Source organism: Trachemys scripta, chromosome 3 (assembly GCF_013100865.1).
Source record: "Trachemys scripta elegans isolate TJP31775 chromosome 3, CAS_Tse_1.0, whole genome shotgun sequence".
Classification (NCBI taxonomy): Eukaryota; Metazoa; Chordata; order Testudines; family Emydidae; genus Trachemys; species Trachemys scripta.
The window spans coordinates 198,070,154-198,098,144 of NC_048300.1; the positions used below are offsets into that span (position 1 = coordinate 198,070,154).

At 53.5% G+C, this 27,991-nt stretch overlaps 1 protein-coding gene across 2 annotated transcripts; it reads right to left on the reverse strand.

Annotated features, from left to right (window-relative positions):
* Positions 1–64: 64 nt before the first annotated feature.
* On the reverse strand, positions 65–27,991 carry CHRNA2 (cholinergic receptor nicotinic alpha 2 subunit). 2 transcript variants are annotated; one of them, XM_034766803.1, is made up of 8 exons: positions 27,524–27,986; positions 26,669–26,875; positions 19,629–20,146; positions 12,459–12,610; positions 7,743–7,787; positions 6,757–6,866; positions 3,682–4,750; positions 65–1,315 (listed from the first exon to the last, which is right to left on the reverse strand). In XM_034766803.1, the coding sequence occupies exons 3-8, from the start codon at positions 19,699–19,701 to the stop codon at positions 1,190–1,192; spliced, it is 1,575 nt and encodes a 524-aa protein (XP_034622694.1). In that variant the 5' UTR covers positions 19,702–20,146; positions 26,669–26,875; positions 27,524–27,986; the 3' UTR covers positions 65–1,189. The 2 variants fall into 2 exon arrangements, with proteins under 2 accessions (XP_034622694.1, XP_034622695.1); XM_034766804.1 differs by having other exon boundaries at positions 1,190–1,315; positions 27,775–27,991.

Consider the following 27,991-nt stretch of genomic DNA (forward strand, 5'->3'; position numbering starts at 1 on the left):
AAATCTTTGTTGTGATTATTTTCAGCAATTTTTTTTTGCCTATCCCCCACCCCTCCCCCCCCCCCCCAAATGTTTGTTTGCTTTGAAAAGAACTTCCAGGCAGCTCTCACCTGCAATGGGCGTTCTGGGCAGAACACGGCTGAAAGTGGTGACTAGCTCTTGGGCCAGCCCTGAGCACTGGAGTGAATTTCACCCTGGGTTAGCTGGCCCCGCTGAGGGGGTAGGTGCTGCTTTCCCTTCAGCCTGGAACCTGCCGGCTTTGCGGTGAGGACACAGGCTCAGCTGCTGATAGTCCTCCAGTGCCTTCCCACAATTCCCCCTGTGTACCCGGAAGGACAGACAAGTTCTCTCCCGGCTCCATGGAGAAGAATCGTAGAGCAGCACAAAGAACCATGGGACGTGCCCTCACAAGTCCTAGCCCCACACACGCCGCGCAGTGCTAGTGAGGACACAGGCACGGCTTTGCAGTGAGGTTGCTCCCTGGGCTAGGCTGACCCGGGTGCCAATCACCCGAATTAACTCTTGGGATGCTTATGCCATGGCTGTCCCCTGGGGATTGACCCGGGGACCTCCGTAGCTAAAATCATGAGCTGCTAGAGATAGAGCTTCCCAGCTGCAGGCTACCGATGGGGACCTCTAACACCCTGACCAGTGGGTTATGTTTGCACCTGGGGGAGAAAGTGGACTCGGTAACTGTGTGTGGCTGGGAGGAACAGTATGAAATGAACCTTGTCACCAAACCAACGTGAGCAATGTGTTCCCATCGTAGGGGGCGCACCTGCTCCCTTGCTAGGTAGCTACGGGCATGTTAATTTCAAATGCAGAGCACCCCGGGCGGTTCCCTTCTGATCCGCTTTGTTTTAAGCAGTTTCAGCGACTCAAGAAAAAATCTTGTTGGGGTTTCACTGTAGGGTTCTCCCACCCCAACTGCCCAGCGCTGTTCACTTGTTGGTACAAACCAGACGCGTGTGAGCATCTACGGGCCCAGCGAACGTGTGGCTTCGGCACTGGCGCTCTGCTGGTATTAACCGGGACGAGCGGGAGTTCAAATGGGGTTGTGGCTTGACAATGTTCCTCCAGTGTGGACAAGCCCAAGGTGGCTCCATAGTCAGGGTGGGTTAGTTTGTCCCTTCCCCAGCCCTGGGCACAGGTCTGGGAGCAGGACCACCTTCCGGGCCGGGCACAGACCCTATATCATCCCAGCCAGGAAGGGAGGGAGGAAGAGGCCGATGGTCCCCAGCAAACAGACGATGATAAACATCCAGAGGAATATCCGGTCTATTACCATAGCAACATACTTCCAGTCCTCCTTCACCTGCAGGCAGACAAGAGTCAGAGTGAGATGTGGGGCCCGAGAGCAGCATGGGGCCACGGGAGGCCCCGGCAGCCTGGCAGAGAGGCAGGGGTACTAAAGGGTTGTTGTCCTCGTAGTGTGAACCGGGGGGCAGCAGAACTGTGCGGACTCACCCTCAATCAAACTGCACTTGCTAGGCAGGGGGTGGGGGTGCCAAAGCCCAGTGAGTTGAGAGAGGGTGGGGATAGGTAGTTGTTCTTAGTGGTGTGGGTCCTAGGTACCACCTGACCCTTTCTCTGTCCACTGTGTAGTAACAGAGCAGGTAAAGGCTGAATTGAAAATTCTAGTCATAGACTATCAGGGTTGGAAGGGACCTCAGGAGGTATCTAGTCCAAACCCCTGCTCAAAGCAGGACCAATCCCCAACTCAATCATCCCAGCCAGGGCTTTGTCAAGCCTGACCTTAAAAACCTCTAAGGAAGGAGATTCCACCACCTCCCTAGGGAACCCATCCAGTGCTTCACCACCCTCCTAGTGAAAAAGTTTTCCCTAATATCCAACCTAGACCTCCCCCACTGCAACTTGAGACCATTGCTCCTTGTTCTGTCATCTGCTACCACTGAGAACAGTCTAGATTCATCTCCTTTGGAACCCCCCTTCAGGTATTTGAAGGCTGCTATCAAATCCCCCCTCATTCTTCTCTTCTGGAGACTAAACAATCCCAGTTCCCTCAGCCTCTCCTCATAAGTCATGTGCTCCAGCCCCCTAATCATTTTTGTTGCCCTCCACTGGACTCTTTCCAATTTTTCCACATCCTCTTTCTAGTGTGGGGCCCAAAACTGGACACAGGACTCCAGATGAGGCCTCACCAATGTTGAATAGAGGGGAACGATCACGTCCCTCGATCTGCTGGCAATGCCCCTACTTATACAGCCCAAAATGCCATTAGCCTTCTTGGCAACAAGGGCACACTGCTGACGCGTATCCATTTCATAATGAACCAAAGTGTAATCAAGCCACTCACTACACAATGGATCAGCAAACCCCATAGTTCACACATCTCCAGTCTCCTGCGCTTCCTCAGCTCACAGCAGAGCCTCCTGCCTCGGGCAGTCTCTGCTACCCTCACCACTCCCCCCGCAGCTTGTGCTGCCTTTTATATTGGGGCTCCTCAGGGCTGGCTTAGGGTTAGGTCAGGACAGGGACCTTGGGACAGGTCGGAAACGTCTTTCCCCTCAAATGTTCCGAGTCAGAAGCTTTGTCAGCACAGACCCTGGGACGTGATGTTTCGGTTTTGATGAATTGGTACGGGTGGCGGGCGGGCGAGGAGGGTGGTTTGTGAAAAAATCCCCGCTCTCCTTGGAAGCCGTTCAATTCCTGCCCCTGCACTGGCTACCTCATCTCTCTCCCTCTGCCTTAGTTCCCTGGGGCTAACAACCTCCCTTGCATCTTAGGAGAGGATAAATACCCTGAAGGAAGCAGTGTGACAACAGAGCAGCGAGACTAGACAATACTCCCCTCCTAAGACCGCTGTTCAGGGGCAAATCAAACCGGCTCTGAGGGGGAAATGCAGGAGCAACGACTGAAGCCCCACAGAATTGGTCTATCCAGGCCACATGTCGCTTTAATCCAGCGCTGAGAAGACCCAAGCTAGGTGTGTGTGTCCTTCACTGCAGAGCTCAGCCTGGGTGTCGGCTAATTCAGAGTCCCTCAGGCACAATGCCACCCGAGGAGCATAAATGATGTTCAAGCCGTGGTCCGGTGGCTTTGCTTTGCAGCTGAGTGCAGATGCTTGTCCTGCCCCCTGGCGTTTGGACCTCAATGGAGTCCCACCAGTGAATGAATCACACGCTCCGTTACTGCACAGGCCTCTCCCGTCAGCCAATCGCTGGCCTGGGAATAGTTAATTTGTTTTTAGCCCCACCTCTTCCGAGCTCTCCCCTGATCCCTGGCAAGGAGACTACCGACCAAGAGGTCACAGAACAGCCGCAGACAACGACTGTAGGTGACCGCAGCGCCGGCTGGACAGCTGGGGGCATTGGGGTAGGGGCAGCAAGCGGAGCAAGCCCCCTTCACCCTGCCTGAGCGACGGGCCTCCCCCCAATCCCGGATCCTGGACCCCACTGGAGCGAGAGGAGGAAAGCCAGTTCCCCCTGCCCATCACTGCCTGGTCCTCTCTGCTAGGACTGCTCCCCGGGGGGGCAATGCAGGGGGTGCCTCTCCGCTGGGAGCTAGACTGACTCCCGCCTACTTGTGCCAACCAGGCCCCTGAATAGCCATCAGATGGTGGTGCCCGAAATGGGCCAGACTCCAACCAATGGCTAGAGGGGGGGAAAGACCCACAGTGCCAGGGCCCAGCCCTCCCGAGCCCGCAGGGCGCAGACTCACCGAGAAATCAGCGTCCTCGGCCCGCAGGTGGTCTGCGATGTAGTGCACCCCCTCCAAGGCCTTCAGAATGCTGGGGGACAGCAGCAGGCGGGGATCCGACCCCAAGCTGTCCCCTTTGGCAGGCGGGCGCTGTGCCCGGGCCCCCCGCCCCCTGCCCAGGTGGCGGCCGCAGCCGGAGCGGTATTGGACGCTGTGTTTGTGGGAGCCTGTCTGGAGTGGCGCGCACCCGGGGTGCCTCCTCTCCTCTTCCTCCTCCTCCTCCTCCCATGTGTCATCGACGTCCGTTTCCAGCCAGCCCCTGGAGGTGCTGAGCCCGACGCCAGGCGGGTCATACTCCCCGCTCAGCCCCTGCCGGGGGGTTAGCACCGGAGGCCGTCTCATGAAAAGCCAGCGGGGGATGAAGTCCAGGAAGGCGGCACGCACCCAGCGGGGCATCTTGTGGGTGCTGGGCGAGCGGTGGTGGACGTTGAGGACGAAGACGGTGATGACGATGGAGAGGGTGACGAAGATCATGGTGAAGAGGAGGTACTCGCCGATCAGGGGGATGACCAGCGAGGTGGAAGGGATGATCTCGGTGATGAGCAGCAGGAAGACAGTGAGGGAGAGCAGCACGGAGATGCAGAGGGTGATCTTCTCCCCGCAGTCGGAGGGCAGGTAGAAGACCAGCACGGTCAGGCAGGAGATGAGCAGGCAGGGGATGATGAGGTTGATGGTGTAGAAAAGGGGCAAGCGCCGGATGATGAAGCAGTAGGTGATGTCGGGGTAGATCTCCGTGCAGCAGTCATATTTCTTGGTGTTGTAGGTGCCCACGGCGTTGATGATGGCCCATTCCCCGCTCTCCCAGTAGTCTTTCAGGTCCACGTCGCGCTCCATGCTCTCCAGGTCAATCTTGGCCTTGTCGTACGTCCATGAGCCAAACTTCATCTTGCAGTTCTGCTGGTCGAAGGGGAAGAAGGTCACGTCGATGCTGCACGAGCTCTTGTAGATGGCCGGCGGCACCCACTTCACCTTGCCGTTGGAGAAGAGGTGGGCTTTGGTCATGTGCGTTACGGCGAACTCCCCGTCAGCGCTGCAGGACAGAGGAGCAGGGGTCAGAGTGGTGAGAGCCTCGGAGAAAGTGGGGGGCGGGGAGGACGCAAGACCAAATCCACCAGGAGCAGTAAAAAAGGAGAAAGGGCTTGTGATTAGCTCGGCTCTGGGACTCAAAAGATCTCGGTTTGAGTTCCTGGCCCTGCTACAGCCCCCCCTGTGCAAATCACTCCATCTCACGTGGCCAGCCAGTGCCAAGGCACCACTAACGTCCCCGGTGTGAGGGATAAAGTGGAGCCTGGCCCTTTGCACGGGGGTGAATTTCACCCCTAACTCTTCTAGGTCGCAGTGTCCCCATCTGTGAAATGGGGGGATCGGGTCCTTGGGAGGAGCAGAGATGTGTGATGAAGGGGGGGGACACGTAAGTGCCTAGGTGGGTAGACACAGAGGCGCTCAGTGACCCAACACAACCCCGCGGCAGGTGCTCAGATACTGTGGTGATGAGCATAGCTGGATGGACAGATCAGGCAGAAGTCGGTGGGGCAGGAACAGGAGATCGGGCCTGGGGGTGTCTCAAGATGTCTCTGCAGCCGAGCGCAGCAAGGTTCCTGTCTGGATGTCAAGGGAGAACGCTGAGTGTGCAGCACGAAACCCTGCGAACTCATGGCCGGGCCTGGGGCCGATGAAGACCCTATCTGTCAAGGCAGCTGGTCATGAAATGACGCGGGGCAGGTTTGGAACCCAGAAACCCGGCTCCAACCCAGTTCCCCAGGATACGGTTGCTCTGTGACTGAATCTGTTAACAAGGCCGGACGTTAATTAAAAAGCAGGCCCTTGCCAGGTCGAGAATATTTCCTTTCGTGACCGAGACGCACCAGCAGGTGGCAGCAAGACACACGTTTCAACTGGAACATGCTGTCGTGAAGCGTAGGGCCCTGCCTGGTGGAAACAGCCTGGGAGACTGGGCTGTAATTCCTAGGGTGACCAGATGTCCCGATAAAATTGGGACTGTCCCGATATTTAAGCCTTTGTCCCGCATCCCGATCGATGTACGCTCAGGACGCCATTTGTCCCGATATTCGGGTAAGGAGGCGAGCGGGAGGAAGGCCCTGACCCTGTAGGTGCTCCGGGGCTGGAGCACCCACAGGGAAAAATTGCAGCCAAGCTCCCCCCTCCTCGCCTCCTTCTCTCCCTCTCCCCCCAGCGTGCCACGTCCCCGCTCCTCCCCCCCTCCCAGCGCTTCCTGCGGCCTAACAGCTGTTTGGCGGCTTTCCGGGAGGGAGGGGGAGGAGCGGGGACACAGCGCACTCAGGGGAGGAGGCGGAGAAGAGGCAGGGCAGGGGCGGGGACTTGGGGGAAGGGGGTGGAATGGGAGCAGGGCGAGGGCGGGAAGAGGCAGGGGGTGGGCGAGCACCCACCCGGCAGAGGGGAAGTCGGCACCATAGGGATGAGTGGCGGGCGGGGGGGTGAAGAGGCGAGCGATGGGCTGGGGGGTGAGGAGGCGAGCGGTGGGTGGGGGACTGAGGAGGGATGCAGCAAGCCAGCGGCAGGCCAGGATGAGGAAGGTCGCGGGGGGGGGGGGGGTGGGAGGGGCGAGGGGGAAGGGGGCGGTACCTGGGGCAGAATGGGGGCGGAGCCTGGGAGGAGCGGGAGTGGACTGTGGGCGGGGCTGATGGCACCCCAGTGTGTCCCGATATTTTAGTGTGGTGATCTGGTCACCCTCGTAATGCATGGGAAGGGGATTTGTTGTTCAGGCTGCTGGACACAGACAGACCATGTAGTTCACTCTGGCTCCCTGCTACCATGCACCTGATTCTGCTCCCAGATACACCAGTGTAAACCCATTGACTTCAGTGGAGTTACTCCTAATTTCAATTGGTGCAACTGCAAGTGGGATCAGGACCAACGTCTCCGTGAGGCCTGGCCTGCAGGCGGCAGGCATGGGATGGATGCTACCAGCCATATACTGCCCAATGTGACCCCCTAGGCCCCCTCTCCATCCCTAAGGTCTTTGCCTTGCCGTACCTGCGCAGTGGTGTCACCTACTTGTTATACAGCACAATGTCAGGAATCCAGATCATCTCAGAGGGCACCCGGATGGAGGTGACGTTATCGAAGTCCGCCGGGTTCCAGCGCAGCTTGTAGTCACTCCACTCCTGGGGGAGGAAAGAGCAAGAAGGGTCTGAGATGGACGTGCTGCCCAGCGAGGGCCGGGGATCCAGCCGCCAGAGGGAGCGGGGCGACCATTGCTGCAAGGAGACGTACAGTGTCCTCTTGTAACAACTCATCCTGGGTCCCCTCAGATGTTTAGCGCCTGAAGCATGGGCCCCTCCTACATGAGCTAAAGGGGTCCTCGGTCGCTGCTCAGCTTAAAGAGGTTCCTCCTGAGCAGATGTTCTCTTTTCAAACACGTCTTCATTATTAGTAGGCACTTTGCTAAAGTGCCCATCCCCACGGCATCTGGGCGCTGGTGGGAATTCAGTGCTGGTGAAAGGTCCCAGGCGGCAATCCTGCCGAGCGAAGGTCTCTCCATGTAGGGCAGGTAGAGCACAGGCTGAACCACCATCAGCTCCCGATGGACGGTCCCATCAACATGCTTTAAATCCTGCCCGGGCAGAGCCGCTTCAGAGACCTGTCACTGGGGTCCGTTCAGTGCCCATTCCCGGGGACCTGGGCTGAGACCCACCAACCCAGTTCACAAAGTCTGAGCAGCTGTGGGAGGGGAACAGCTCCCAGCCACTTCTCACATGGGCTAGATTTCAGCCATGTCCACATGGGTAAAGTCACCGTGCACCAGTGCCAAGCCCCTGGGGCATCCTGTCTCTCGGGTTTCACCCAGATCAGAGGGACGAGGCTGAAATCCAGCATCCAAAGCTCTTCTAATGAAGTTTCTAACCCCAAGAAGTGCGGCTAGACGAGATGCCAGGCTGGTCGGGACTTCTCTGAACCAAACTCCTAAGCCCCGGGGAGTTCCTTGTGACTTGGGAAACCCACCTCTCCTCCCAGCATCCCGTGGGGAAATGATCCCTCACCTGTTTCAGCCAGACGTTTGTGGTCATCATTTGGTTCTTCTCATCCTGTTAGGGACATGGTGGGGAGGGGAGAAAGGAGAGAGGAGGAGAGTTTGTTTCATTATAATGGAGAAAACCAGCGTCAGACCTGAAACCAGCTGCTTCCACAAGACCCAACTGTTACCTTTCCCACCCTCCTCCAGAGCTCGGGTACTGGTAGGAATGAATGGCAGCTATGGAGAGAGGGAGATTTTTATCTCCTTTAGGTATGTGGCCACTAGATGGCAATGGCGTGCCATTAGTAGTTACGAATTATGGGCTTACATAAAAAGGGCCATACTGGGTCAGACCAAAGGTCCATCTAGCCCAATACCCTGTCTTCCAACAATGGCCAATGCCAGGTGCTTCAGAGGGAATGAACAGAACAGGTAACATCAAGTGATCCGTCCCCTGTCGCCCATTCCCAGCTTCTGGCAAACAGAGGTTAGGGACACTTCAGAGCACGGTTTTGCATCCCTGCACCTCCTGGCTAGTAGCCATTGATGGACCTATCCTCCATGAATTTATCTAATTTATTTTTTAACCCTGTTATACCCTGATCTTGGCCTTCATGACATCCTCTGGCAAGGAGTTCCACAGGTTGACTGTGCGTTGTGTGAAAAAATACTTCCTTTTGTTTGTTTTAAACCTGCTGCCTATTAATTCCATCAGGTGACCCCTAGTTCTTGTGTTATGTGAAGTCCTAAATAACACTTCCTTATTCACTTTCTCCACACCAGTCATGATTTTATAGACTTCTGTCATATCCCCCTCAGTCGTCTCTTTTCCAAGCTGAAAAGTCCCAGTCTTTTCAATCTCTCCTCATAAGGAAGTTGTTCCATACCCCTAATCATTTTTGTTGCCCTTCTCTGCACTTTTTCCAGTTCTAATATATCTTTTGAGATGGGGCAGCCAGGTCTGCACGCAGTATTCAAGATGTGGGCGTACCGTGGATTTATGTAGTGGGATTATGATACTTTCTGTTTTATTATCTGTTCCTTTCCTAATGGTTCCTAACACTGTTCGCTGCACATTGAGAGTTTGTTTCCAGAGAATTATCTATAACAACACCAACATCTTTCTTGAGTGGTAACAGCTCATTTAGACCCCAGCATGTTAGGATATAGATATTCAGGCCTGTCTGTAAAGGCCTATGCTTTAAGAATTTAGGTGTATTCTTATCACTTAGCTAGTTATCGAGGTATAAAAGAAAGAATCAAAATCACTGTCTGTCTGTGTAAGGGCCTTCTCGTACTGTGACAGTCTGAGGCCTGGTTCTTAGGCTAAGGCCTTCGGCTAAGCAGCAGAGGCCAGCCATAAACTGGGAAGTGTCTGGTCACATCCTCACATTCCAAACTAGTCACACTGAAATAAGGTGCTATTGGGCTGTTAGGAATCCAATCCTGTCCTGATATTCCTGTCACCTCCAGAGAAAGGGAAGAGCCTAGAATATGTAAAAGGAAATTTAGTTTGATAGTTTTCTCTCTGGTAAGAACTCACTTATCAATAGACACAGCTGGAAAACCCTTATGTCTGTATAGATGTAGTTGTAAAATCCTCACTTCTGTATTGTTTTGTATGTTTATTTGCATGGTCTCTGTCTGCTTCTATAATTATTTCTGTCTGCTGTATAATTAATTTTGTTGGGTGTAAACTAATTATGGTGGTGGGATATAATTGGTTAAATAATCATGTTACAGTATGTTAGGATTGGTTAGTTAAATTTCAGTAAAATGATTGGTTCAGGTATAGCTAAGCAGAACTCACGTTTTACTATATAGTCTGCAGTCAATCAGGGAGTAAGGGGGGAATGGGAACAGGGACTGGGGGTGGGGGAATTGGAATCATGTTTTGCTAAGGAGGGGGGAATGGGAACAGGGAGACAGGCAAGGCTCTGTGGTGTCAGAGCTGGGAAGGGGGACACTGAGGAAGGAAACTGGAATCATGCTTGCTGGAAGTTCACCCCAATAAACATTGAATTGTTTGCACCTTTGGACTTCGGGTATTGTTACTCTCTGTTCATGCGAGAAGGACCAGGGAAGTGAGAGGGTGAAGGAATAAGCCCCCTAACACAGCATTTTGTGTGCATAGTTGGGGTTCTGCTTTCCAAATCCATTACTGTGCGTTTGTCAACATTGCATTTCATTTGCTATTTTGTTGCCCAGTCACCCAGTCTTGGGAGATCTCTTTGTAACTCTTTGCAATCAGCTTTGGATTTAACTATCTTGAGTAATTTTGCATTGTCTGCAAATGTTGCCATCTCATTGTTTATCCCTTTTCCCAGGGGTAACAGTGCTTAAATATCATGGTGATTCATGTGGGATGGGTAGATTTATAGATAGGTAGTGGAAAGACTATTCGAGAGACTTCCTAGTGTAAGTGCATACAGCTAACTGAGAGGTGCTCAAATGCTTCAGCGAGAAAAGGGAACAGCTTCCAGATGAAGCGACTAGCTCCCTGCCAGGCTGAGGAGACTGGTATTGCCGCTATAAACCTGAGCTCCTGACCCCTTGTGGTTCTTGGAAAGATTCCATGGCACTTGATGGAAAAGGAATGACGTGAGCCCCAGAATGCGGGAATCCCCCTACACTGTCAGTTTCACGTCAGTTACCGCTGGTTTCAGAGGGATCATCCTGGTCTTCAGAATTTGGCCCAGTTATACTAACAGTAATTTCTTTCCCCGTGTCACTAGCCACCCCTGAGACTATCGCGGCTCGAAGGGCTTTACAAACCAAACATACTTTGTTTTCACTCTTCCGGCTGTTTGGTTTTGACTACGGTTTCTTTGCAGTCACTTCAGAGCAACAGAAAGCCCGTTATATGGAAGTTGAAGCCAGACAAATTCGGGGACAATTTTTAATGAACCACTGGAGCAATTTGGCAAGGGCGGGGGGGGGGGGGGAGAGGGGGATTCTCCATCCCTGGCCATTTTAAAATCAAGACTGGATGTTTTTCTAGTTCAATCAACGAATTCAGGGACTTCTTCTGGCCTGTGTTCTGCTGGAGGGCGGACAAGATGATCACAATGGTCCTTTTGGCCTTAAACATCTATTAAGCTGAATCTCTTTCTGCTGCACCTCTGGGGTGGAGTGCAACAGCTGTTTAACAGCCACACAGCAACACCGGACAACAATTTAGGACAGGAAGTAAAGAAGAATAGCGCCACCAGCTGGAACCACAGGGGCAGTTTAGTTAAGTGGAAGATAATGATCCATGCTGGAATTTGGCCAGGGCACGGGGGCTAACAACCTACCGGCTCCCATCCTGTGCACACTTCATCAATCATAAGACCATAAGAACAGCCATACTGGGTCAGACCAAAGGTCCATCCAGCCCAGTATTCGGTCTACTGACAGTGGCCAATGCCAGGTGCCCCAGAGGGAGTGAACCTAACAGGTAATGATCAAGTGATCTCTCTCCTGCCATCTATCTCCATCCTCTGACAAACAGAGGCTAGGGACACCATTCCTTACCCATCCTGGCTAATAGCCATGAATGGACTTAACCTCCATGAATTTATCTAGTTCTCTCTAGTCGTAATAAGCCAAGGTTGGCATGATGTGGCTGAGAACTGAGATCTTGTCTGGAAGACGGGATACTAAATAAAACCCATCCCAATGCATTTTGTCTTTGTCCCTGTGTTTTCTTGACACTCCTCTTATAGACAAGAGGTAACACATGGGCCCTTTCTATTAAGTGCCGTTACATTTAAAGTGCTTCATGGCGGCCTGGCTCCTATTTTATCTTGCGTCCGCCAGCGCTGACTGGCTGTGCTAAACGTCTCTGGCCGAGCTCATTTATCTTCATGTCCAGAAAGCGAGAGAGAGAAATTACATGACGAGCAGACCAGAGGAATTGTTGCAGTGAACAGCTCAACGGTCCCTCTAGTTCAGTTTTGTGTCTCCAGCTGTGGCCAATTCCTCAGACTTTATTATTACTAGATATTGGGTCTCGAGAAGCACCGAGAGGCCTGGGGCCCATGGTGCTGCGTTCTTCCTGGACACAGTGTGACAGGCAGTTTCTGCCTCTAAGGATCCGTCTATGCAGCCTTCAGCAAGTGAGTATCAAAGCCCAGGGCGACAGAGTGGGGCCCACAGGACGGCGTTAAAAAGAGCTGTGTAGACACGTGAGTTGGGCCAGAGCTTGAGCCCTGAAGCCCACCCCCATCCTAGGCCCCAGAGCCTGAGCTCCAGCCCGAGCCTGAATGTCTCCCCAGCTCTTTTCAGCACCGGAGTGTGAGCCGGAATCTGTTAAACCTGGCTCTGAGACTTGCACCCGTGGGCTGCCGCTCGCTGTGTAGATGCACCCAAAGCGTTTACACCCTACATAGCCAAGGCAGACAAAGGAAGTGTCATTGTTCCCATTCTACAACAGGGGAAGTGAGGCACAAAGTCCCACAGTGAGTCTATGGCAGAGCAAGGAAAAGGAACCAGTGCTCCTGAACTGCAATTCAGTACCGTAATTCCAAGGTTAAGAGGATAAAAGATTTTACAGCCCTTAAATATGCAATATACTACCCGGGGGGGAAGTTCCTTCCTGACCCCAGCTGGTGATGCACATGTGACCTGAAACATGAGGGCTGATGCAGCCCTTGCTATGCTTAAGTTGCCCGCTGTAACCCCAGGTGCTAGTAGAAATGTCCCACCCTTCTGGGGAGGGTTTTAGAAGCGGAATTAGAGTCCGGCTTCGCACACATACCACGTCGATCAGCTGAGCGATGGACAGCCCAAATCTGACGATGACGACGTCGGAGATGTTGGGGACTGGCCGGGACCACCGGTTGTAGCTGGTGAACAGGTACTTGAAGAGGCGCTCCTCGGCGTGGCTGTGAGTCCGGTCCTGGATGGATACTGAACCAATGGGAGACAGAAAAAGCCATACGGACGCGCTAGTTTGCTTTCGGCCTGGGTACTTTAGCACTTCCTCCAATGCAAATAGACTGTATGGGCCAAAGGTGCTAATATGAGCCTATCACTGTCCAGCGTTAAACAGTGTTAAACGAGGTTCAGGGTGTGGTATGCAGAGACCTCAGCCTGCTTAGCTCCAGGGCAAACACACCATTAAACATCCTTTAAACCTTGCATTAAAGAGACAGAAAAGAATCAAAACAGAGTTAAAGTCTTTGGAATGTGAAGTATTAAATAAGGTTTTCATTTTAACCACATCCCGTGTCCCCTTTAGCTGGAGAGTGATTTTAGAAGGAATCCTTCCCCACCCCCCAGTCCAACAGTCTCTTAGCGGGTGTCACAGATGGCAATAATGGTCCTTTTGGGGAACAGAGAAGAAGTTAGTTGAGGTTGGCTGGCGCAGCTGTTATTGCTGGTGTTAAAGTCCAATCCGATTTCCTAGAAGGCAAAACAGGACGAACAGACCCAAGCGAGGAAAGAAAAGAGCAGCAACGATAGAAAATGGAGCTTTATAGATGCAGTGATTCATAGACTCTAAGGCCAGAAGGGACCATCATGATCACCTAGTCTGACCTCCTGCACATTGTAGGCCTCAGAACCTCACCCACCCACTCCTGTGATAGACCCACAACCTCTGGCTGAGTTACTGACATCCTCAAATCATGATTTAAAGTCTTCAAGTTACAGAGAATCCACCATTTGCGCTAGTTCAAACCTGTAAGTGACCCAGGCCCCGTGCTGCAGAGGAAGGTGAACCCCCCCAGGTCTCTGCCAATCTGGGGGAAAATTCCTTCCTGACTCCAAATATGGGGGGGGATAGCGCAGTGGTTTGAGCATTGGCCTGCTAAACCCAGGGTTGTGAGTTCAATCCTTGAGGGGGCCACTTAGGGGTCTGGGGCAAAATCAGTACTTGGTCCTGCTAGTGAAGGTAGGGGGCTGGCCTCAATGACCTTTCAGGCTCCCTTCCAGTTCTAGGAGATGGGATATCTCCATTAATTTAATTTAATTTATGGCGATCGGTTAGATGCTGGGCAAGACCCAGCACCAGACAGCTGGGCAAGAATTCTCTGTAGTAACTCAGAGCCCTCCCCATGTAATGTCCCATCACCGCACAATGACCCCTCTCGACTGTCCTGTTGAGTCTCACTTGCAGACTTACTGGGGGACTGTAGCGGGGTGAACGCCCGCTCCAGCCCTGAAGGGGTTGGAAAAGCCCTGCAGAGGGCGGGGGCGGGGGCAAACCCCAGCTGATTGGGGAAGTGGCTGCAGCTGGGGCCACGCCCCAAACTGAGCTACTTAGCCTCGTAAGAAGGCCAGGGCAGCCAAAGCTGAGGAGTCTCCCTCTGACAGGGAGCTCACCGGGGACCTAGAGTGAGGCAGGGTTGGGGAAAGGCCTTGGGAGCTGGGAAGCCCTAGGCCAGAAACTCCCCAGGCTGCAGGGCCTGGTCCTAGGCCCATATAGGTATTGGGCTTGCAGAGGGGCAGCCTGAGGGTGGGTGAAGGCAGCCAGTCCAAACCCCTTGTTGCCTGTGATGATTGGCTGATAGACGGCAGTCCACCCCAGGACGCAGGGGCTAGATGGTGACTGGCAGTAGCCATGACTGAGGCGACATTGGGATAGGGGATTGGGGTTCCCCAGGGGGGCAGCACCCAAGCCAAGGGCACCGGGGTCTGGGAGGGACATGGGGGGGCCAACGACAGGCGGGACCCCTGGCCTGCAGAGGGCGCTCTGGAGGCTGGGTGAGCTAATTCCCGAGATGACCAGCAGGAGACGCCGCAGGGGTGAGTCCACACCTGATTACAGGGGCCAACGCAGAAGCACGTGGTTTTATCTACCACCCTGAGACCTGGAACACTTGTCCCAGCATCAGGCTGGTCAGGGCCATAGGCACTGACTTCTGCTCCCCACCGGTGGGTGCTCAACCACCCTCTACCCCCAGGCTGCCCCAGCTCCGCCCCTTCCATGAGGCCCCGCTCCACCCCCATTCCAACCCCTTCCCCAAAGTCTCCGCCTCCTCCTTGCCCCTATTCTGACTCCTTCCCCAAAACCCGGCCCTGGCCCCACCTCCTCCCCTGAGTGTGCCACATTCCCGCTCCTCCCCCTCCCTCCAAGCATGCCGCCAAACAGCTGTTTGGCAGCGGCAAGGCGGGAAGCGCTGGGAGGTAGGCGGAGGAATGGGGATGCAGTGCGCTCAGGGGAGGAGGGGGAGGGGAGCTTGGCTGCCGACCCAGCTCCACCAACACTGCATACGTTAGCAAGTGACCACTTTAGCAATGACTATGAAACGCAGAGTCTCTGCTGCCGCTAACCCAGAAAGCACTGCGCTGCGGGTTTTAACAAGATGCTGTCAGACCAGATTTAGCTCCAAACGCAGAGCCTGAGTCACTGCAGTTTTGCACCGGGGTATTTGCACTGATTGTGATGGTGTTGCACCAGCATTAAACTGGAGTCACGGAGCAGCGAGTCTCATCCTCAGATTACAGTGTGCAAGGCCAGGAAAAGGCAGAAACTGTACACAAAGAACATATGGCCAGATCCCCTGCTGGTGTAGATCAGCGTCCCTCCATTGACCTCAAAGGGACCAGATCCCCTGCTGGTCTCAAAGTCAATGGGGCCAGATTTGCAGTGGGTGTAAATCCCCCTCCCTACATTTCTGTCAATGGCACGATGCCAGATGACACCAGCCCCAGGGATCGGGCCCAGCGGCATGACCCCGATTGAACCTGTGGTAAGCAGAGACGCAGGCCATGACTTAGAAATGGGTCTCACCATCGCGAGGGTCGTTGAGCACAGGCAGGGAGGGATGTTTCTAACCATTCGGACCCCGGAGCGTTGCTCCCCCCTGGACCGGTGGAAATGACCGGGTGCAGGGCAGTGGGCAATGGGCCCCCGCAGCAGGAAGGGGTTTGCAGATTGCCAGCGACATCCAGCTGATGGAGCAGGTGTCCGTTAAAGCGCCGCTTCTCCGCTCCTCCCCTGCCCCCTTAGAGTGTGACCTGCCAGCAGCCCGGCTAGACATGGCCACAGGGGGGGTTCAGTATCTACGCTCTGTCTGTCCTGGGCTCCTGGATCAGGTCTCGGGTCCAGAGTGCCAGGCGCTGTCACCGCCTGCTCCATCTGCGATCGCCAGCCCCGGCTAGGCTCTTTAAGGATCCGGGCCTCAGCGCCTTTCAGGATCAGGCCCGTTGGGGGCCTGCCTGGTTCGTGCTTATGGGCACATCGCGGTGAGCTGGCCAGACAGGCAGGAGAGCCTGGGAAATGTAGAGGCTGCCGTGGGAAGGCAGGTTGCCAGCCGCGCTGCGGAGGGGGCTGGATTGATAGCTTCTGTCCGCTTACTGCTCTGTCTGGGGCTTTTCTGAGGGCAGCCCGGCTGCAGTCTCCCTTCCTTCTCCCCCACTCGCAGACGGGCTGGGAGGTTTGCCGCATTGCGCTCAAACCAACCTCTGGCTGGGCTTTTAACAGCAAACAAGCAGGAGGCGAAATCTCTTCTCCCTGGGCTGGGAACGCCACCGGCTCTCCCGCCTGTCCGGCCAGCTGACCGCGATGTGCTCAGGTAGGCTCCCAGTGGCCCGACAAGTTGGGAGGAATTCACTGACAACGGGCCTGATCCTGAAAGGTGCTGAGGCCTGGATCCTTAAAGGTATATAGCTGCCAAACTCTCCTTGAAATCAATCTAAAGAGGTAATGGAGCCAGCTGCACCTGTGCTTCCCTCAGCAATCCTCCTCAGGTAGGGAAAGTTACCGCGGCCACCTGACAGGTAGGTCATGCAGCTAAATCTGTCCCAAGCCTGAGGGTAAAAGAGCCACCCCCCAGAGCGAGCCGCCAGCTGGGAGGGAAAGGACAGACTTCGGAGGGGCCTGCTCAGAGAAACGGCTCAAGGCCTGCAGCCAGCCTGAGCGATGGGCCCAGAAGAAAGGCTGTGACACTCCAAACCAGGAGGGGAAACTGAGGTAAGTTACCAACACAGGCCCCAAGAAAGAGGGTGGTGGAGCTCCAGACACTTAAGGAGGAACAAGGTTGGGGACTTAGGGACCAACGGGGATGTATTCTGATACCACTTAATAAATAGGGTCCCATAAGGGTGGGGGACTCTTTATGTATTCTGGCCTGGGAGTGAATTATTGCAAGAACCCCAAGGCAGCTGAGGGTGGCGCGTCTGCAGAATGGCACTGTGCCCCTAGGGGTCACCCCTGTGATCCCAACAATCTCCTGTAATATCCCCAACAAACTTGATGGACGGAAGGTAATCTTCATTGACACCTGGGAAACCTGATTGAATGAGGGTTAAAATCTTCGGGGGCCACTGTCTTAAACATGCAACTGGGGGTATGTTATGGTGGCCTCAAGGGAGGCCAATGTGCTTCCTCTGGTACCAGTCCTTTGAAGCCCCTGGGAGAAGCTGTATCTAGACTGGATTCTCCAGGGCCCAGCGGCCAAAGAAAGTGTTTGTGGGTAAACAGCCTGCTTTGAAACTGGCTGAGGGCCTTCTTCCTGGGTCAGCAAATGGACAGGACCCCTGTCCTGAGGAGGGTTCGGAGGACTGGGGGCTTGTCCTGAGGTGGAGCTGGGCTGAATGGGTAACCACACACCTGTCCCTAAGATGGATGGGTTGAAGGCCTGCCAGGGCCGCCGAGAGCGGGTTCGGGCCCAGTGAGAATTTTTTTCGGGCCCCCCAGCAAGGGTGGACTGGCTAAACAGAGCTGACGAAGCCGGGCCCCGGTAATTTGTACCGGCTTTGTACCGATGAGAGGGGGGGCCTCTTGTCGGCCCTAGGACCTGCCAGAATCCATGTACAGGATGGGGCAGGGGCTCGGGGTGTGGGGGAATCTCCGGTGAGTTTATTACCATGCAGGGAGAGTCCTTGCTTGTTTCCACGGTAATGCTTTTACCCTCAGAAGAAAGCAGGCTTGCACAGGAAGCACTGTGTGGTACCCTATAACTGTAGCAATTACACCGTTAACTGTCCCAGAAGAGAAAGCCAGCAGCTGTCCCTGGGCAGCCTGCCTGGGCTGGGAAAGATACAGAGAAGGCAGGGACCTGTGCAGCCTGGAAATACCCATTCAGAAGGAAGAGGGACATGGGTCTCCACCCAAGAGCGGCAACAGCTGGGGGTCCAGGAATCTGAGAGTTAGGTGCCCTGGAGGGGAAATACAGGGGCAGTTGCCTTGGGCTGTGGCAGACCCTGTCACAATCCCCATTTTATGGATGGGGAAAACTGAGGCCCAAAGAGATTCAGGCTGGGATCCTAAATGGCATGCAGAGGCCTGACCCTACTGAACTCGATGGGAGGACCAAGTAAACGTAAACCATCCATGACGGGTTTGTTTAATCCGTTCTTTAAAACCTCCAGTGATGGGGATTCCACAACTTCCTTGGAAGCCTGTTCCAGAGCTTAACTCCCCCGAGAGCTAGAGAGTTTTTCCTAATATCGAACCTAACTCTCCCTTGCTGCAGATTAAGCCCATTCCTTCTTGCCCTGCCTTCCATGACCATGGAGAACAACTGATCATTGTCCTCTTTATAACGGCCCTTAACATATTTGAAGACCGTTATCAGGTCCCCTGTCATCTGGTTGACTTCAGACCAATTCTTCAATGTGTCAAGGTCATTTTGAATTCTAATCCTGTCCCCCAACGTCTTTCATAGAATATCAGGGTTGGAAGGGACCTCAGGAGGTATCTAGTCCAACCCTCTGCTCAAAGCAGGACCAATCCCCAACTTTTTTTTTTTTTTTTTTTTTTGCCCCAGATCCCTAAATGGCCCCCTCAAGGATTGAACTCACAACCCTGGGTTTAGCAGGCCAATGCTCAAACCACATCCTTGCAACCCCTCCCGGCTTGGTGTCTCTGCAAATGTTATAAACATACTCTCCACTCCGTTATCCAAGTTGTTAATGAAAATATTGAGTAGTACCGGACCTAGGACTGGCCCCTGTTGGACTCCACTAGATACGCCCTCCCAGTTTGAGATCAAATGGTTTGACAGTTTGCAAAACTGCTTTGGGCTCCTTCGGGCCCATACTAGTATGGTGTGGCTCTCTGGCCCCTACAGTGGCTGATACACATAACATCCTACTACAACTGTTAGCTGAAGGAGTTACCCCTTTAACTCAAGTGAAAGACACTCAGGCTTTTAGGACTAAAGGTCTTGAGTTCAAATGCTGCTGAGAATCGAACGGGAAAGGTTGTGTTGTGGAAAGGGAGGAAATCAATGGGCTCATGAATGTAGAAGTTTAGGCCAAAGGTGGCGCCAGAGAAGCGCCAAAGGGGGGAATTGTGGAGGGAAAATGGACTAAGGCCTAAACTTTGGTCAAGTGAACTGTATGTAGGGTCAGGTGAACTGTATGTGTGACGTGGAGGGAAGCGGGGAGGTAAAAAGGAGACGGGTAGACAGAAATCATAAAAGCGGAACTAACTGTAGAAATTATAAAAGTAGAATTAACCTTTGTAACAGACGGAGTAATAGATGTCAGGTGACAGAGCAAGAAACCGCACAGGGCAAACTAAGAATAACAGGAAAGCTTGCTGTGCTATATTCCCTTTTATGGCTATTGTATTCCAAATATGGCAAGAATGTTGATAAGAAAGTATGGATTACTAATTGTGGTTTTATCCTATATAAGCTCCCGTATTTTATCTGTCGGGTGGGGGTTCGGCTGCCTTGGCTGACTCCCCCGTGCATGCATGTTTGATTGATCAATAAAGGAGCCTCAGGCTGTCTGATCCAAAATCAACCGTGTGGTCCATTTTCCACAACAGTTGTTATATGTGGCATTTAAACAGTAGCTTTTAATTTTCAAAGCGTTTTACAGATGGGGAAATAAGCTCATAGAGGTCAAACAACCTGGCCAAGGCCCCAAGGAGCAGCACCAGGATTAGAACACAGGAGTTCCTGGCTCCCCGGCCTGTGGTCCTACCACTGGCCTTTGGCAAATCTCATTATTCACCGCAGTCCCTTACCTGATCGGAGCAGGATGAAGCACCACACGGCCATGTTCCTAAGAGGTGGGAATCTGCTGGCGAATCGATCCATGTTCCGGGAGGCCGGCACCACTGCTTCCCACCCTGTCCCGTTACGCTGATCCTCCCACAGGCTGCAATCCCCAGCACCGCAGCTTTCATTTGCAAAGTCTTGGCCAGGGGGCAAAAGAGAGCGGGGTGTGAAGCTGGGTGGATGGTGGCAGCGGATGCAGCTTAGCAGAGACCTCCCGCTGGGGAGGGGAGGTCCCCTGAGTGTTAACGAGTGGCTCTCTGGTGTCCTTTAGTAAGGAGGTGGGGAGCTGCCGAGCTGGGGGCGGGCAGAGCAGCAGGGAGAACCAAGGGGCTGTCTGAAGCGTGGCTGCTACTCGGATGGCTTCCAGTCCCTCTGCACGCTGCGCCCGGGTCCGATTTTTAACCCGCGCTGATCCCAGGGGCTAGTCCACGCAGTGGGATGAGCTGCATTCCTTCAGATGTGCTGCATTCGGGCCACCTTGTTCCTAGAAAGCCAGAACGAGAGGACACTGCTGTTAGACGCCCGTTCAGAGGGACCCGATGGGGCCGGGCCAGGCTTAACCTAGAACGGGCCCCGGAGACCTCGGTTTTCAGCCAGGTTTTCGCTTGTTTGAGCACTGAAGTCAATGGAGTGGTGCTGGAGTTACACTAACTGCAGAGCTCTCCCGATGAGTCTACATTGATTTCCCCCCGATGCAGCACGGGCCCCTTATAGCTAAAGAGTAACAGCATTTCCAGTGCCCTTTGGGGTTCGTACACCTAGGATTTGGCCCAGTTTTGTGGCAGAGGGGCTCTAGCGCTGCTGACGAGAGCATGGACTTCCCAAGGGCCCTATCGCTGCTGGAGATCTGCTGGGCTTCCCCAAGCCCTAGTGCTACATAAGGGGTGTAAAGAGAGCAATGCCGTAAGGGGTTCACAGCAGCAACTATATAGCACAGGCAATTAGCAAAGCTCTTGGCGTTTCCATGATGAGGCAGGTCCATATACAAAAAACCAGCCTACTACAGAGCCATCTAATGAAGCGAACCTTGAGCTCAAATAGTAGGGGATTGCCCTTGGCGGGGAAATTCTACACTGATAAATGCAAAGCCCATTGGAACACATAACCCCGACTCTACAGATAAAAGGATGGGGTCTAAATTAGCTGTTACCACTCCAGAAAGAGACCTCGGAGTCTGTGGCGGGGTGGTTACCCGCTCCAGCCCTGACGGGGGAGAAGCCAGCCCTGGGAGAGGGCTCGGGGCTAGGAGAAAAAGCCCAAGCTGATTGGGGAAGGAGCTGCAGCTGGGCCACGCCCCAATCAGGGCACCCAGAAGCTGAGCAGAGTCTCTCCTCTAGCTGTGGAGGGAGACCAGCAGGGCCGGCTCCAGGCACCAGCCTGGCAAGCAGGTGCTTGGGGTGGCCGCTCCGGAGAGGGGCGGCACGTCCAGCTGTTCGGCGGACGGTCCCTCACTCCCGCTCGGAGCGAAAGACCTCCCGCCGAATTGCTGCCGCAGATGGCTTGGGGTGGCCAAAACCCTGGCGACCAGCCTGGCTGCAGGGGAATAAGCGGGTACGTGGGAGTGAAGCAGGGCTGGGGAAAGGCCAGGGGAGCTTTAGGCTGGCGACTTCCCAGGCTGCAGGGCCTGGTTCCAGGCCCATAGAGGTACTGGGTGGTGGAAGAAGGTAGGAGGTCAAACCCCCTTGCCTGTGATGAGTGGCTTTTATACTGCAGTCTGCCCCAGGGAGCGGGGGCTAGGTAAGGACTGGCAGTAGCCCAGACAGGTGAGGTGGGGGTAATGGGTGGGGGTTCCCTGGGGAAGGGAGACCCACAGAGATTGTTGGGGTATTGCCAGGGGGCAGCACCCCAGAGAAAACGGGCACCGGAGTCTGGGAGGGACACGGGGGCCAAGCTGAGGTGGATCACCGGCCTGCACAGGGCGCTCCGGGCTGGAAATGGAGCTAATTCCCTGAGAGACCAGCAGGAGGTGCTGCAGGGGTGAGTCCACACGCTTAAAGAGTCCTTGTGGATAGGTCTCTGAAAACATCCACTCAATGTGCAGCGGCAGTCAAAAAAGCAAACAGCATGTTGGGAATCATTAGGAGAGGGATAGGTACTAAGACAGAAAATATCATATTGCCTCTCTATAAATCCATGGTACGCCCACATCTAGAATACTGCGTGCAGAGCTAGTCGCCTCATCTCAAATATATATATATATATAGGAAAAGGTACAGAAAAGGGCAACTAATATGATTCAGGGTACGGAATAGCTTCTATGTGAAGAGAGATTAAAAAGACTGGAACTGTTCAGCTTGGAGAACTAAGGGGGGATACGATAGAGGTCTATAAAATCTTGACTGGTGTGGAGAAAGTAAATAAGGAAGTGTTATTTACTCCTTCACATAACACAAGAACTAGGGGTCACCCAATGAAATTAATAGGCCGCAGGTTTAAAACAAACAAAAGGAAGTATTTCTTCACACAATGCACAGTCGAGCTGTGGAACTCCTTGCCAGAGGATGTTGGGAAGGCCAAGACTATAACAGGGTTCAAAAAAGAACTAGATAAGTTCATAGAGGATGGATCCATCAATGGCTATTAGCCAGCACGGGCAGGGATGTAAAACCATGCTCTGAGTGTCCCTAGCCTATGTTTGCTAAAAGCTGGGAGTGGATGACTGGGGATGGATCATTTAATAATTGCCCTGTTCTGTTCATTCCCTCTGAACCACTTGGCATTGGCCACTGTCAGAAGACAGGATACTGTGGTGGATGGACCATTGGTCTGACCCAGTATGGCCGTTCTTATGTTAGAGGCCGTGGAGTCAATTCCTGTTGATGGTACCACAGTGGTGGGTTGTTTCAGGATCACAAAAACAAATGAAGATCTGTAGGTTCCTTCCAGTGTTTCCAGGCCCCGTGGACTCTCACACACCTGCCTGATTTATCAAGCTGTGCGGCAACTTACAGGAAGCAAAATACCCACTTTGCAGGAGGGTGAGAGAGGCGAATTGCAGCCTTCGGCGTGCACGTGATGCGATAATTTCAGATGTTTTGGAGCAGGGGAGTTTCTGCATCAGAGCAGACCAACGGGTCTATCCTACCCAGCCTCTGACAATCTCTAATGCCAGGTGCTTCGGAGGATGGTCCCCGTGATTGTGCCGGTACGCAGTAGAGATTTCTTCCTCATCTCAGCTCATGCCCCGGGCAGTGATTTCCCTGGGAAATGGGCACCTAGGCACCTTTTGAGGGGCTGGGCCCGAGTGCCCAAGATACTGTAAAACAGTACCAAGGTGCCTACGTCCCTTATGCCCTTTTACTGCTTTACCCAGGACCTTGATGCAAAATCTCTGGGCTCATCCGGGCAAAGGCAGCGACGGCAGCTTCCCAGTTCCTCCCCACGCAGTGCCAAGGACCGGGCGGCTGCAGCGGGGAGCCGAGAGCCGCTGGCGCTGCCATTTTTCTAGCAGCGCCACGTCCAGGAGAAGGCGTTGGTGCTTCAGGGACCCCATCAAGCGTCACGTCATTCGGCTGGGAGGCTCGGAGGATGCAACGGCTTATTAGGCAATACGGGCGGCCTACGTGCGGAAGCCCTGACTGGGGACACCCCGGTGGATGGTCTTCCACTCCGAGGGACCCCTCACACCCCAGTAGCCCGGGGAAGCTGCAGAGCCCATGGGGTTGTCAGGGCTCCAGGCTGCGGAGCCCGGGGAGCCGCGGGGGGAAGGAGGTTGAGGCTGCTGTATGCACTGATCCAACTGAAGTGTTTACAGAGCACCCGTGACCAGAAGCAGCTGCCAGGCGCCAGGGGCAATCGCTCACTGGGTGCAGTTTTGCGAGGAGACGCCCATGAGTCAGGGAGCGATGCAGCCGTCTGAGCATCTCATGGCAGTGGGTGGAGGGAGGCAGCCATTGGAAGAGCTAAGAGACAGAAGGGACACGGGACAGACAGACACCCCTAGGCCTCACTGCAGCACCGGACATTAAGAACATAACAACGGCCATACTGGGTCAGACCAAAGGTCCATCTAGCCCAGTGTCCTGTCTTCCGACAGTAGCCAATGCCAGGTGCTTCAGAAGGAATGAACAGAACAGATAATCATCAAGTGATCCATCCCCTGTCACCCATTCCCAGCATCTGGCAAACAGAGGCTAGGGACACCATTCCTGCCCATCCTGGCTAATAGCCATTGATGGACCTATCCTCCATGAACTTATCTAGTTCTTTTTTGAACCCTGTTATGGTCTTGGCCTTCACGACATCCTCAGGCAAGGAGTTCCACAGGTTGACACTGCGTTGTGTGAAAAAATACTTCCTTTTGTTTGTTTTAAACCTGCTGCCCATTAAACTGCTGCCGTCCCCACTGCAGAGCAGCCGTGGCTGTTAACATCTCTGGCCGGCCCTGGGGAAAGCCCTGTGCAGCAGTTCCCCAGTTCTGAGCATCCCGTCCAGCTGAAGCCAGGCCCAGGCTGACCCTCGGCTCAGTGTCTGCGGGGAGAGGGGAGAACACACGAGGCGTTTCCCCTTCTGGGCACGGATGCAGGAGATGACCGGCAATGTGGCTGCCCTCAGGAGGGCCAGGGCTGGGGGCCGTGCAGAGGGGACTGCCCTTTGTTTCCAAGCAGAGCGTGCTGCGTCACGCGAGATGTCAGACCAATGACAGCCAGTGAAATCCCAGTCACTACAACCTGCCTTGCCCGGCCCTTCAAAGCAGGGAAAAGTCAGTCCCAGCAGGGTGGGAAAGGGTTTCGTATCCTAGGTCCGCACTACCCAGCTCCGATTGTTGCTTATTGGCTGCATGTGCCCCCAGTGGTGTGAGCTTGAGTAGGTGGGGGGGCGCAGGAGGGAGGCTGATGGGGCAGCGTGGCCTAATGGCTAGAATACAGGGCTGGGTGTTGGAAGACCTGGGCTCAAATACCATCTGTGCCACTGGTTCCCTGTGCAATCATGAGCTGCTTGACCTCTTGGTGCCTCAGTTTCTCCATTTGTAAAGTGCTATAAATCTGCTAGAGCCTTTGAGAGCAGCTGAAAAGGGCTACGTACATGCAAAGTACGTTTCCTAGAAATAATCAGAGCTAACACCCCTGTTTTGAAAAACCTGAGGGAAGTAAGATGGAGCCCAGTTCGGGGGGGTGTCTGGATTCTGCCAGTGGGCCCCATCCCAAAGCACTTTGTCAGACAGAACACCCATTGAAACCTGTGGAAGGTTAGCCTGAGTAATGACCCCGGCTGGTGCATTTGGAGCAGATGGGCCAGATCTTCAGCTGGAACAGGACCGAGGTGGGATGGTGTAGCTGGCTTTCTAGCTCCGTCCAGCCTCCCCTGAGCTGGGTGACAGGCAGGGCCATATTCACTCCCCAGCGCAAATTAGAGCAGTCTTGGGGCTGCTCTAGGTACACACCTCTGAGATGGCCATTTCACCAGCTAAGATTATTGGAGTTACACTGGCTGTACACCACCCGGGGCATCCCCAGCTCCTTTGCCAGGGCAGCTTTCTGTCCCCTTTGCACCAATGGGGCAGCACAAAGGGGATGCAGTGGGTACAGAATCTGGCCTGGTACCCATGAGCTTTTCCCCTGAAGCTTGGAAAACAAATTCATTGGGTGGCTCTCATTTGCCTTGGGTCCTGAACCCAAAGGGAGCCGAGAGACTCTTGGATTCCTTGTACCTACTGCGATCTCACTCCTTGGGAAGGGGGAAAACGGAGTCACTAATATAATTCAATTCTGAAAGAGAAGGAGTCTCTCTAATCTTCTCAACTTCATCATAGGAATCTTTCAATTCCTTTGCCCAGGAGGAAAGACACCTCCTTTGAGGAGGGAAAGGATATTGGCAGTGCTTGGAAAAAGACCAGAAGGCAGAATTTGTATGCGGCACGGCCAGAGTCCAGTCTATAGATCATATTAATTGGAAAAGCAGCTGTTGATCAGAGCACGAAAGGGGAAGGGAATACATAGGGCATCTTTGGCCTGCATCGCCTCTCTCACTGGTTTTAAAATGAAAAGACCCCTGCTCGTGTTCGTCACTGTACTTTGTCCAGATCTGACCCCCCGAGTTCCAAAAGGAGCGCTCACTAGATGCCGTTCCAAAGACCTAGGCATTTAATCCCCGCAGAGATGGATTCAACAAAGATCTCAGCGCAAATCTGAAGCGGGATGAGTTTATTTAGTAAATAAGATGCTTCGTTGGGCTTCATTTTTACTGACTTGTTTAAGGAAAAAAAGACCTTGTTAACTCATCATTATCTCTTGAACAGTTGCCAGCTTGCCGCTGCGTTGATGAATGCACTGATGGTAAAAGGGTTTGAAGACAAAAGAAGAAATAATGCTCACTCGTGTGTGTCGAAAAGAAAATTACAGATACTATCCCGCCCCTCCCCCCCCCGGGTCCGGAGAAGAAATCTAAATGTAAGTGAAACAATCGGCAATGCATACAATGGACTTTGCCTACATTTATTCCATCTCTATGGGCATAATTATACAATGTGATGCAAAAGAAAGTTGAGCATTTTATACACACAATAGCTGAAGACTTTGCAGAGATAAATAGACAAATAATAGCAGAGGGAGAAATACATAGGTCCAGACAAGGTAAAACCTTTGAAACTAAGATTGTGAGAGTGTGTGTGTGTGACTTTTGTATGTGTGTGTGTGTAATATGTGCTGTTGTGTGCCTGGGATGTGTAATGTGTGCATGGATGGGCATTGTGTGGCTGGTATGTGTCATATGGGTGTTGTGTGACCGTTTTGAGTAATGTGTGGGGCTGGGTGTTTCGCGCCTGCCATGTGTCGTGTGTTGTGTGACGTGACGTGCGTATGTGAATGAGGGATGTGTGACTTTGTGATGTGTACCATATTCATGTGCGAGAGGCAGAGATTTGACGTACACGCATCTAGCTATACATATGGAAACGTTCCCTAAGGACACCGGTACATTTACCGAACTGAGTAATTCTGCACATCGCATCATTCGCTTTATCGTCTAGGAATTCCAGCTGAACTGTGCGTAATAAATCAGTACGTACCGTTTAGCCGCACGCCCTGCAGAGATCCTTTTCTTCACGGCTCGCCTTTAACAGCCAGGTTCCATTTCTCTTGTGTCCCTTGTGAGCAGGAACATTTGAGGATGCTTTCTCTGGACACTCGTCTCCTTTCCAGGCAGCAACTCCTTGTCTTACGCAGCCACCTTAAAGCTTCCCAAACGCTCACAGTCTGGGGCCATTCTGCTTCACCTATAAATGAAGAGCCACATTTCTTTAGTCACTTACCTGTTCGTCTACCGGGTGTTTTATCCTAGGAGGGACGGGCTAATCATGGAGCCGGTTAGTTGTTGGATAATTTCTTTGATGACTTTAATAACATTCAACAACATCAATTGTTCAGTTTGAATAGTGCGCCCGTCTCTACTTCAGACAGGTTTCAGAGCGTGTGTGCTTGTGTGTGCGTGTGTGTCTGTACAGAAATATGTACCATGAAGGGCTGTGAGCATATGTGTATTTCAAGTGCTCCAGTGTAAATCTTATGAATGAAAATGGTAAGATCGTGCGTGCTTCCTTTCTGCTAAAGATGAGCTCAAAGGCCACCACAGTACAAAATAACAGCTAGGCTTTAAGTGAAGCAGATAGTTTGCTTCATTGGATATATCCATGTCTTTCGTGTCTGGATTTCAAAGGCAGCTACAGGAGGGTTTTAAAAGGAACTTCACGCACCAGCAAGAAAACTTCCAGTCCCTTTGCTCCCCTCATCGCTGAGTTTGCTGGCGAAGCTTTGCTCTGCTGCCCTTTTGCTGTTAAGCACATGCATATCATCTCCCTGGGCGTGCTCTTGTGAAAGCAGCTTTCTCCTAGCGAACCTGCCAAGATCAGAAAGAGACCCCTTACCTGTCGGACGAAGCGCGGGGAGGAGGAAGGGTTGGGCTGGCTAAGGAAGATGCCAGCTGGAGCCCTGCTCAGTGTTGTCCAACCAAAGTTCCTTCGTGCAATCAGAACTGAAAGCCTCCCGCTCTGTCCCCAGCCCCACCGCTCCCCCACCGCGCAGCAGGGGCTGATCAACACCCTGGTGAGCAGAATCACAGGCTCCGGAGCAAACTGATCTATTCTCCCCTTCTCCTCCTCTCTCCAGCTTCACTGACCAGTGCTCCAGGAACGAAGTGGTCCTAGCTGGGATCTCTCCAGTCCAGGCGGTTTCACGCCTTGGCTGAGTGGCCGCCTTGCTCAGGGATGCTGCAGCTCAGCCAGCGCTGGCAAGAGTGATGAAGATCTCCCCAGCGCTCACACTAGACCCTGACGCCATGAAGGGAGTAGGGGGAGGAGGCACCGGCGGAATCATCCAGTTAGCGCTGGCTGCAG

What these genes read in the sequence shown, in the direction of transcription:
- CHRNA2 (XM_034766803.1), bottom strand. Translation starts at nt 19,701, where the DNA reads ATGGATCGATTCGCCAGCAGATTCCCACCTCTTAGGAACATGGCCGTG. An exon ending in CTTCATCCTGCTCCGATCAG is followed by an intron (nt 12,611 to 19,628) that starts GTAAGGGACTGC and finishes CCATTGGTTCAG; the next exon opens with TATCCATCCAGGACCGGACT. An exon ending in TCGCTCAGCTGATCGACGTG is followed by an intron (nt 7,788 to 12,458) that starts GTATGTGTGCGA and finishes TGTCCCTAACAG; the next exon opens with GATGAGAAGAACCAAATGAT.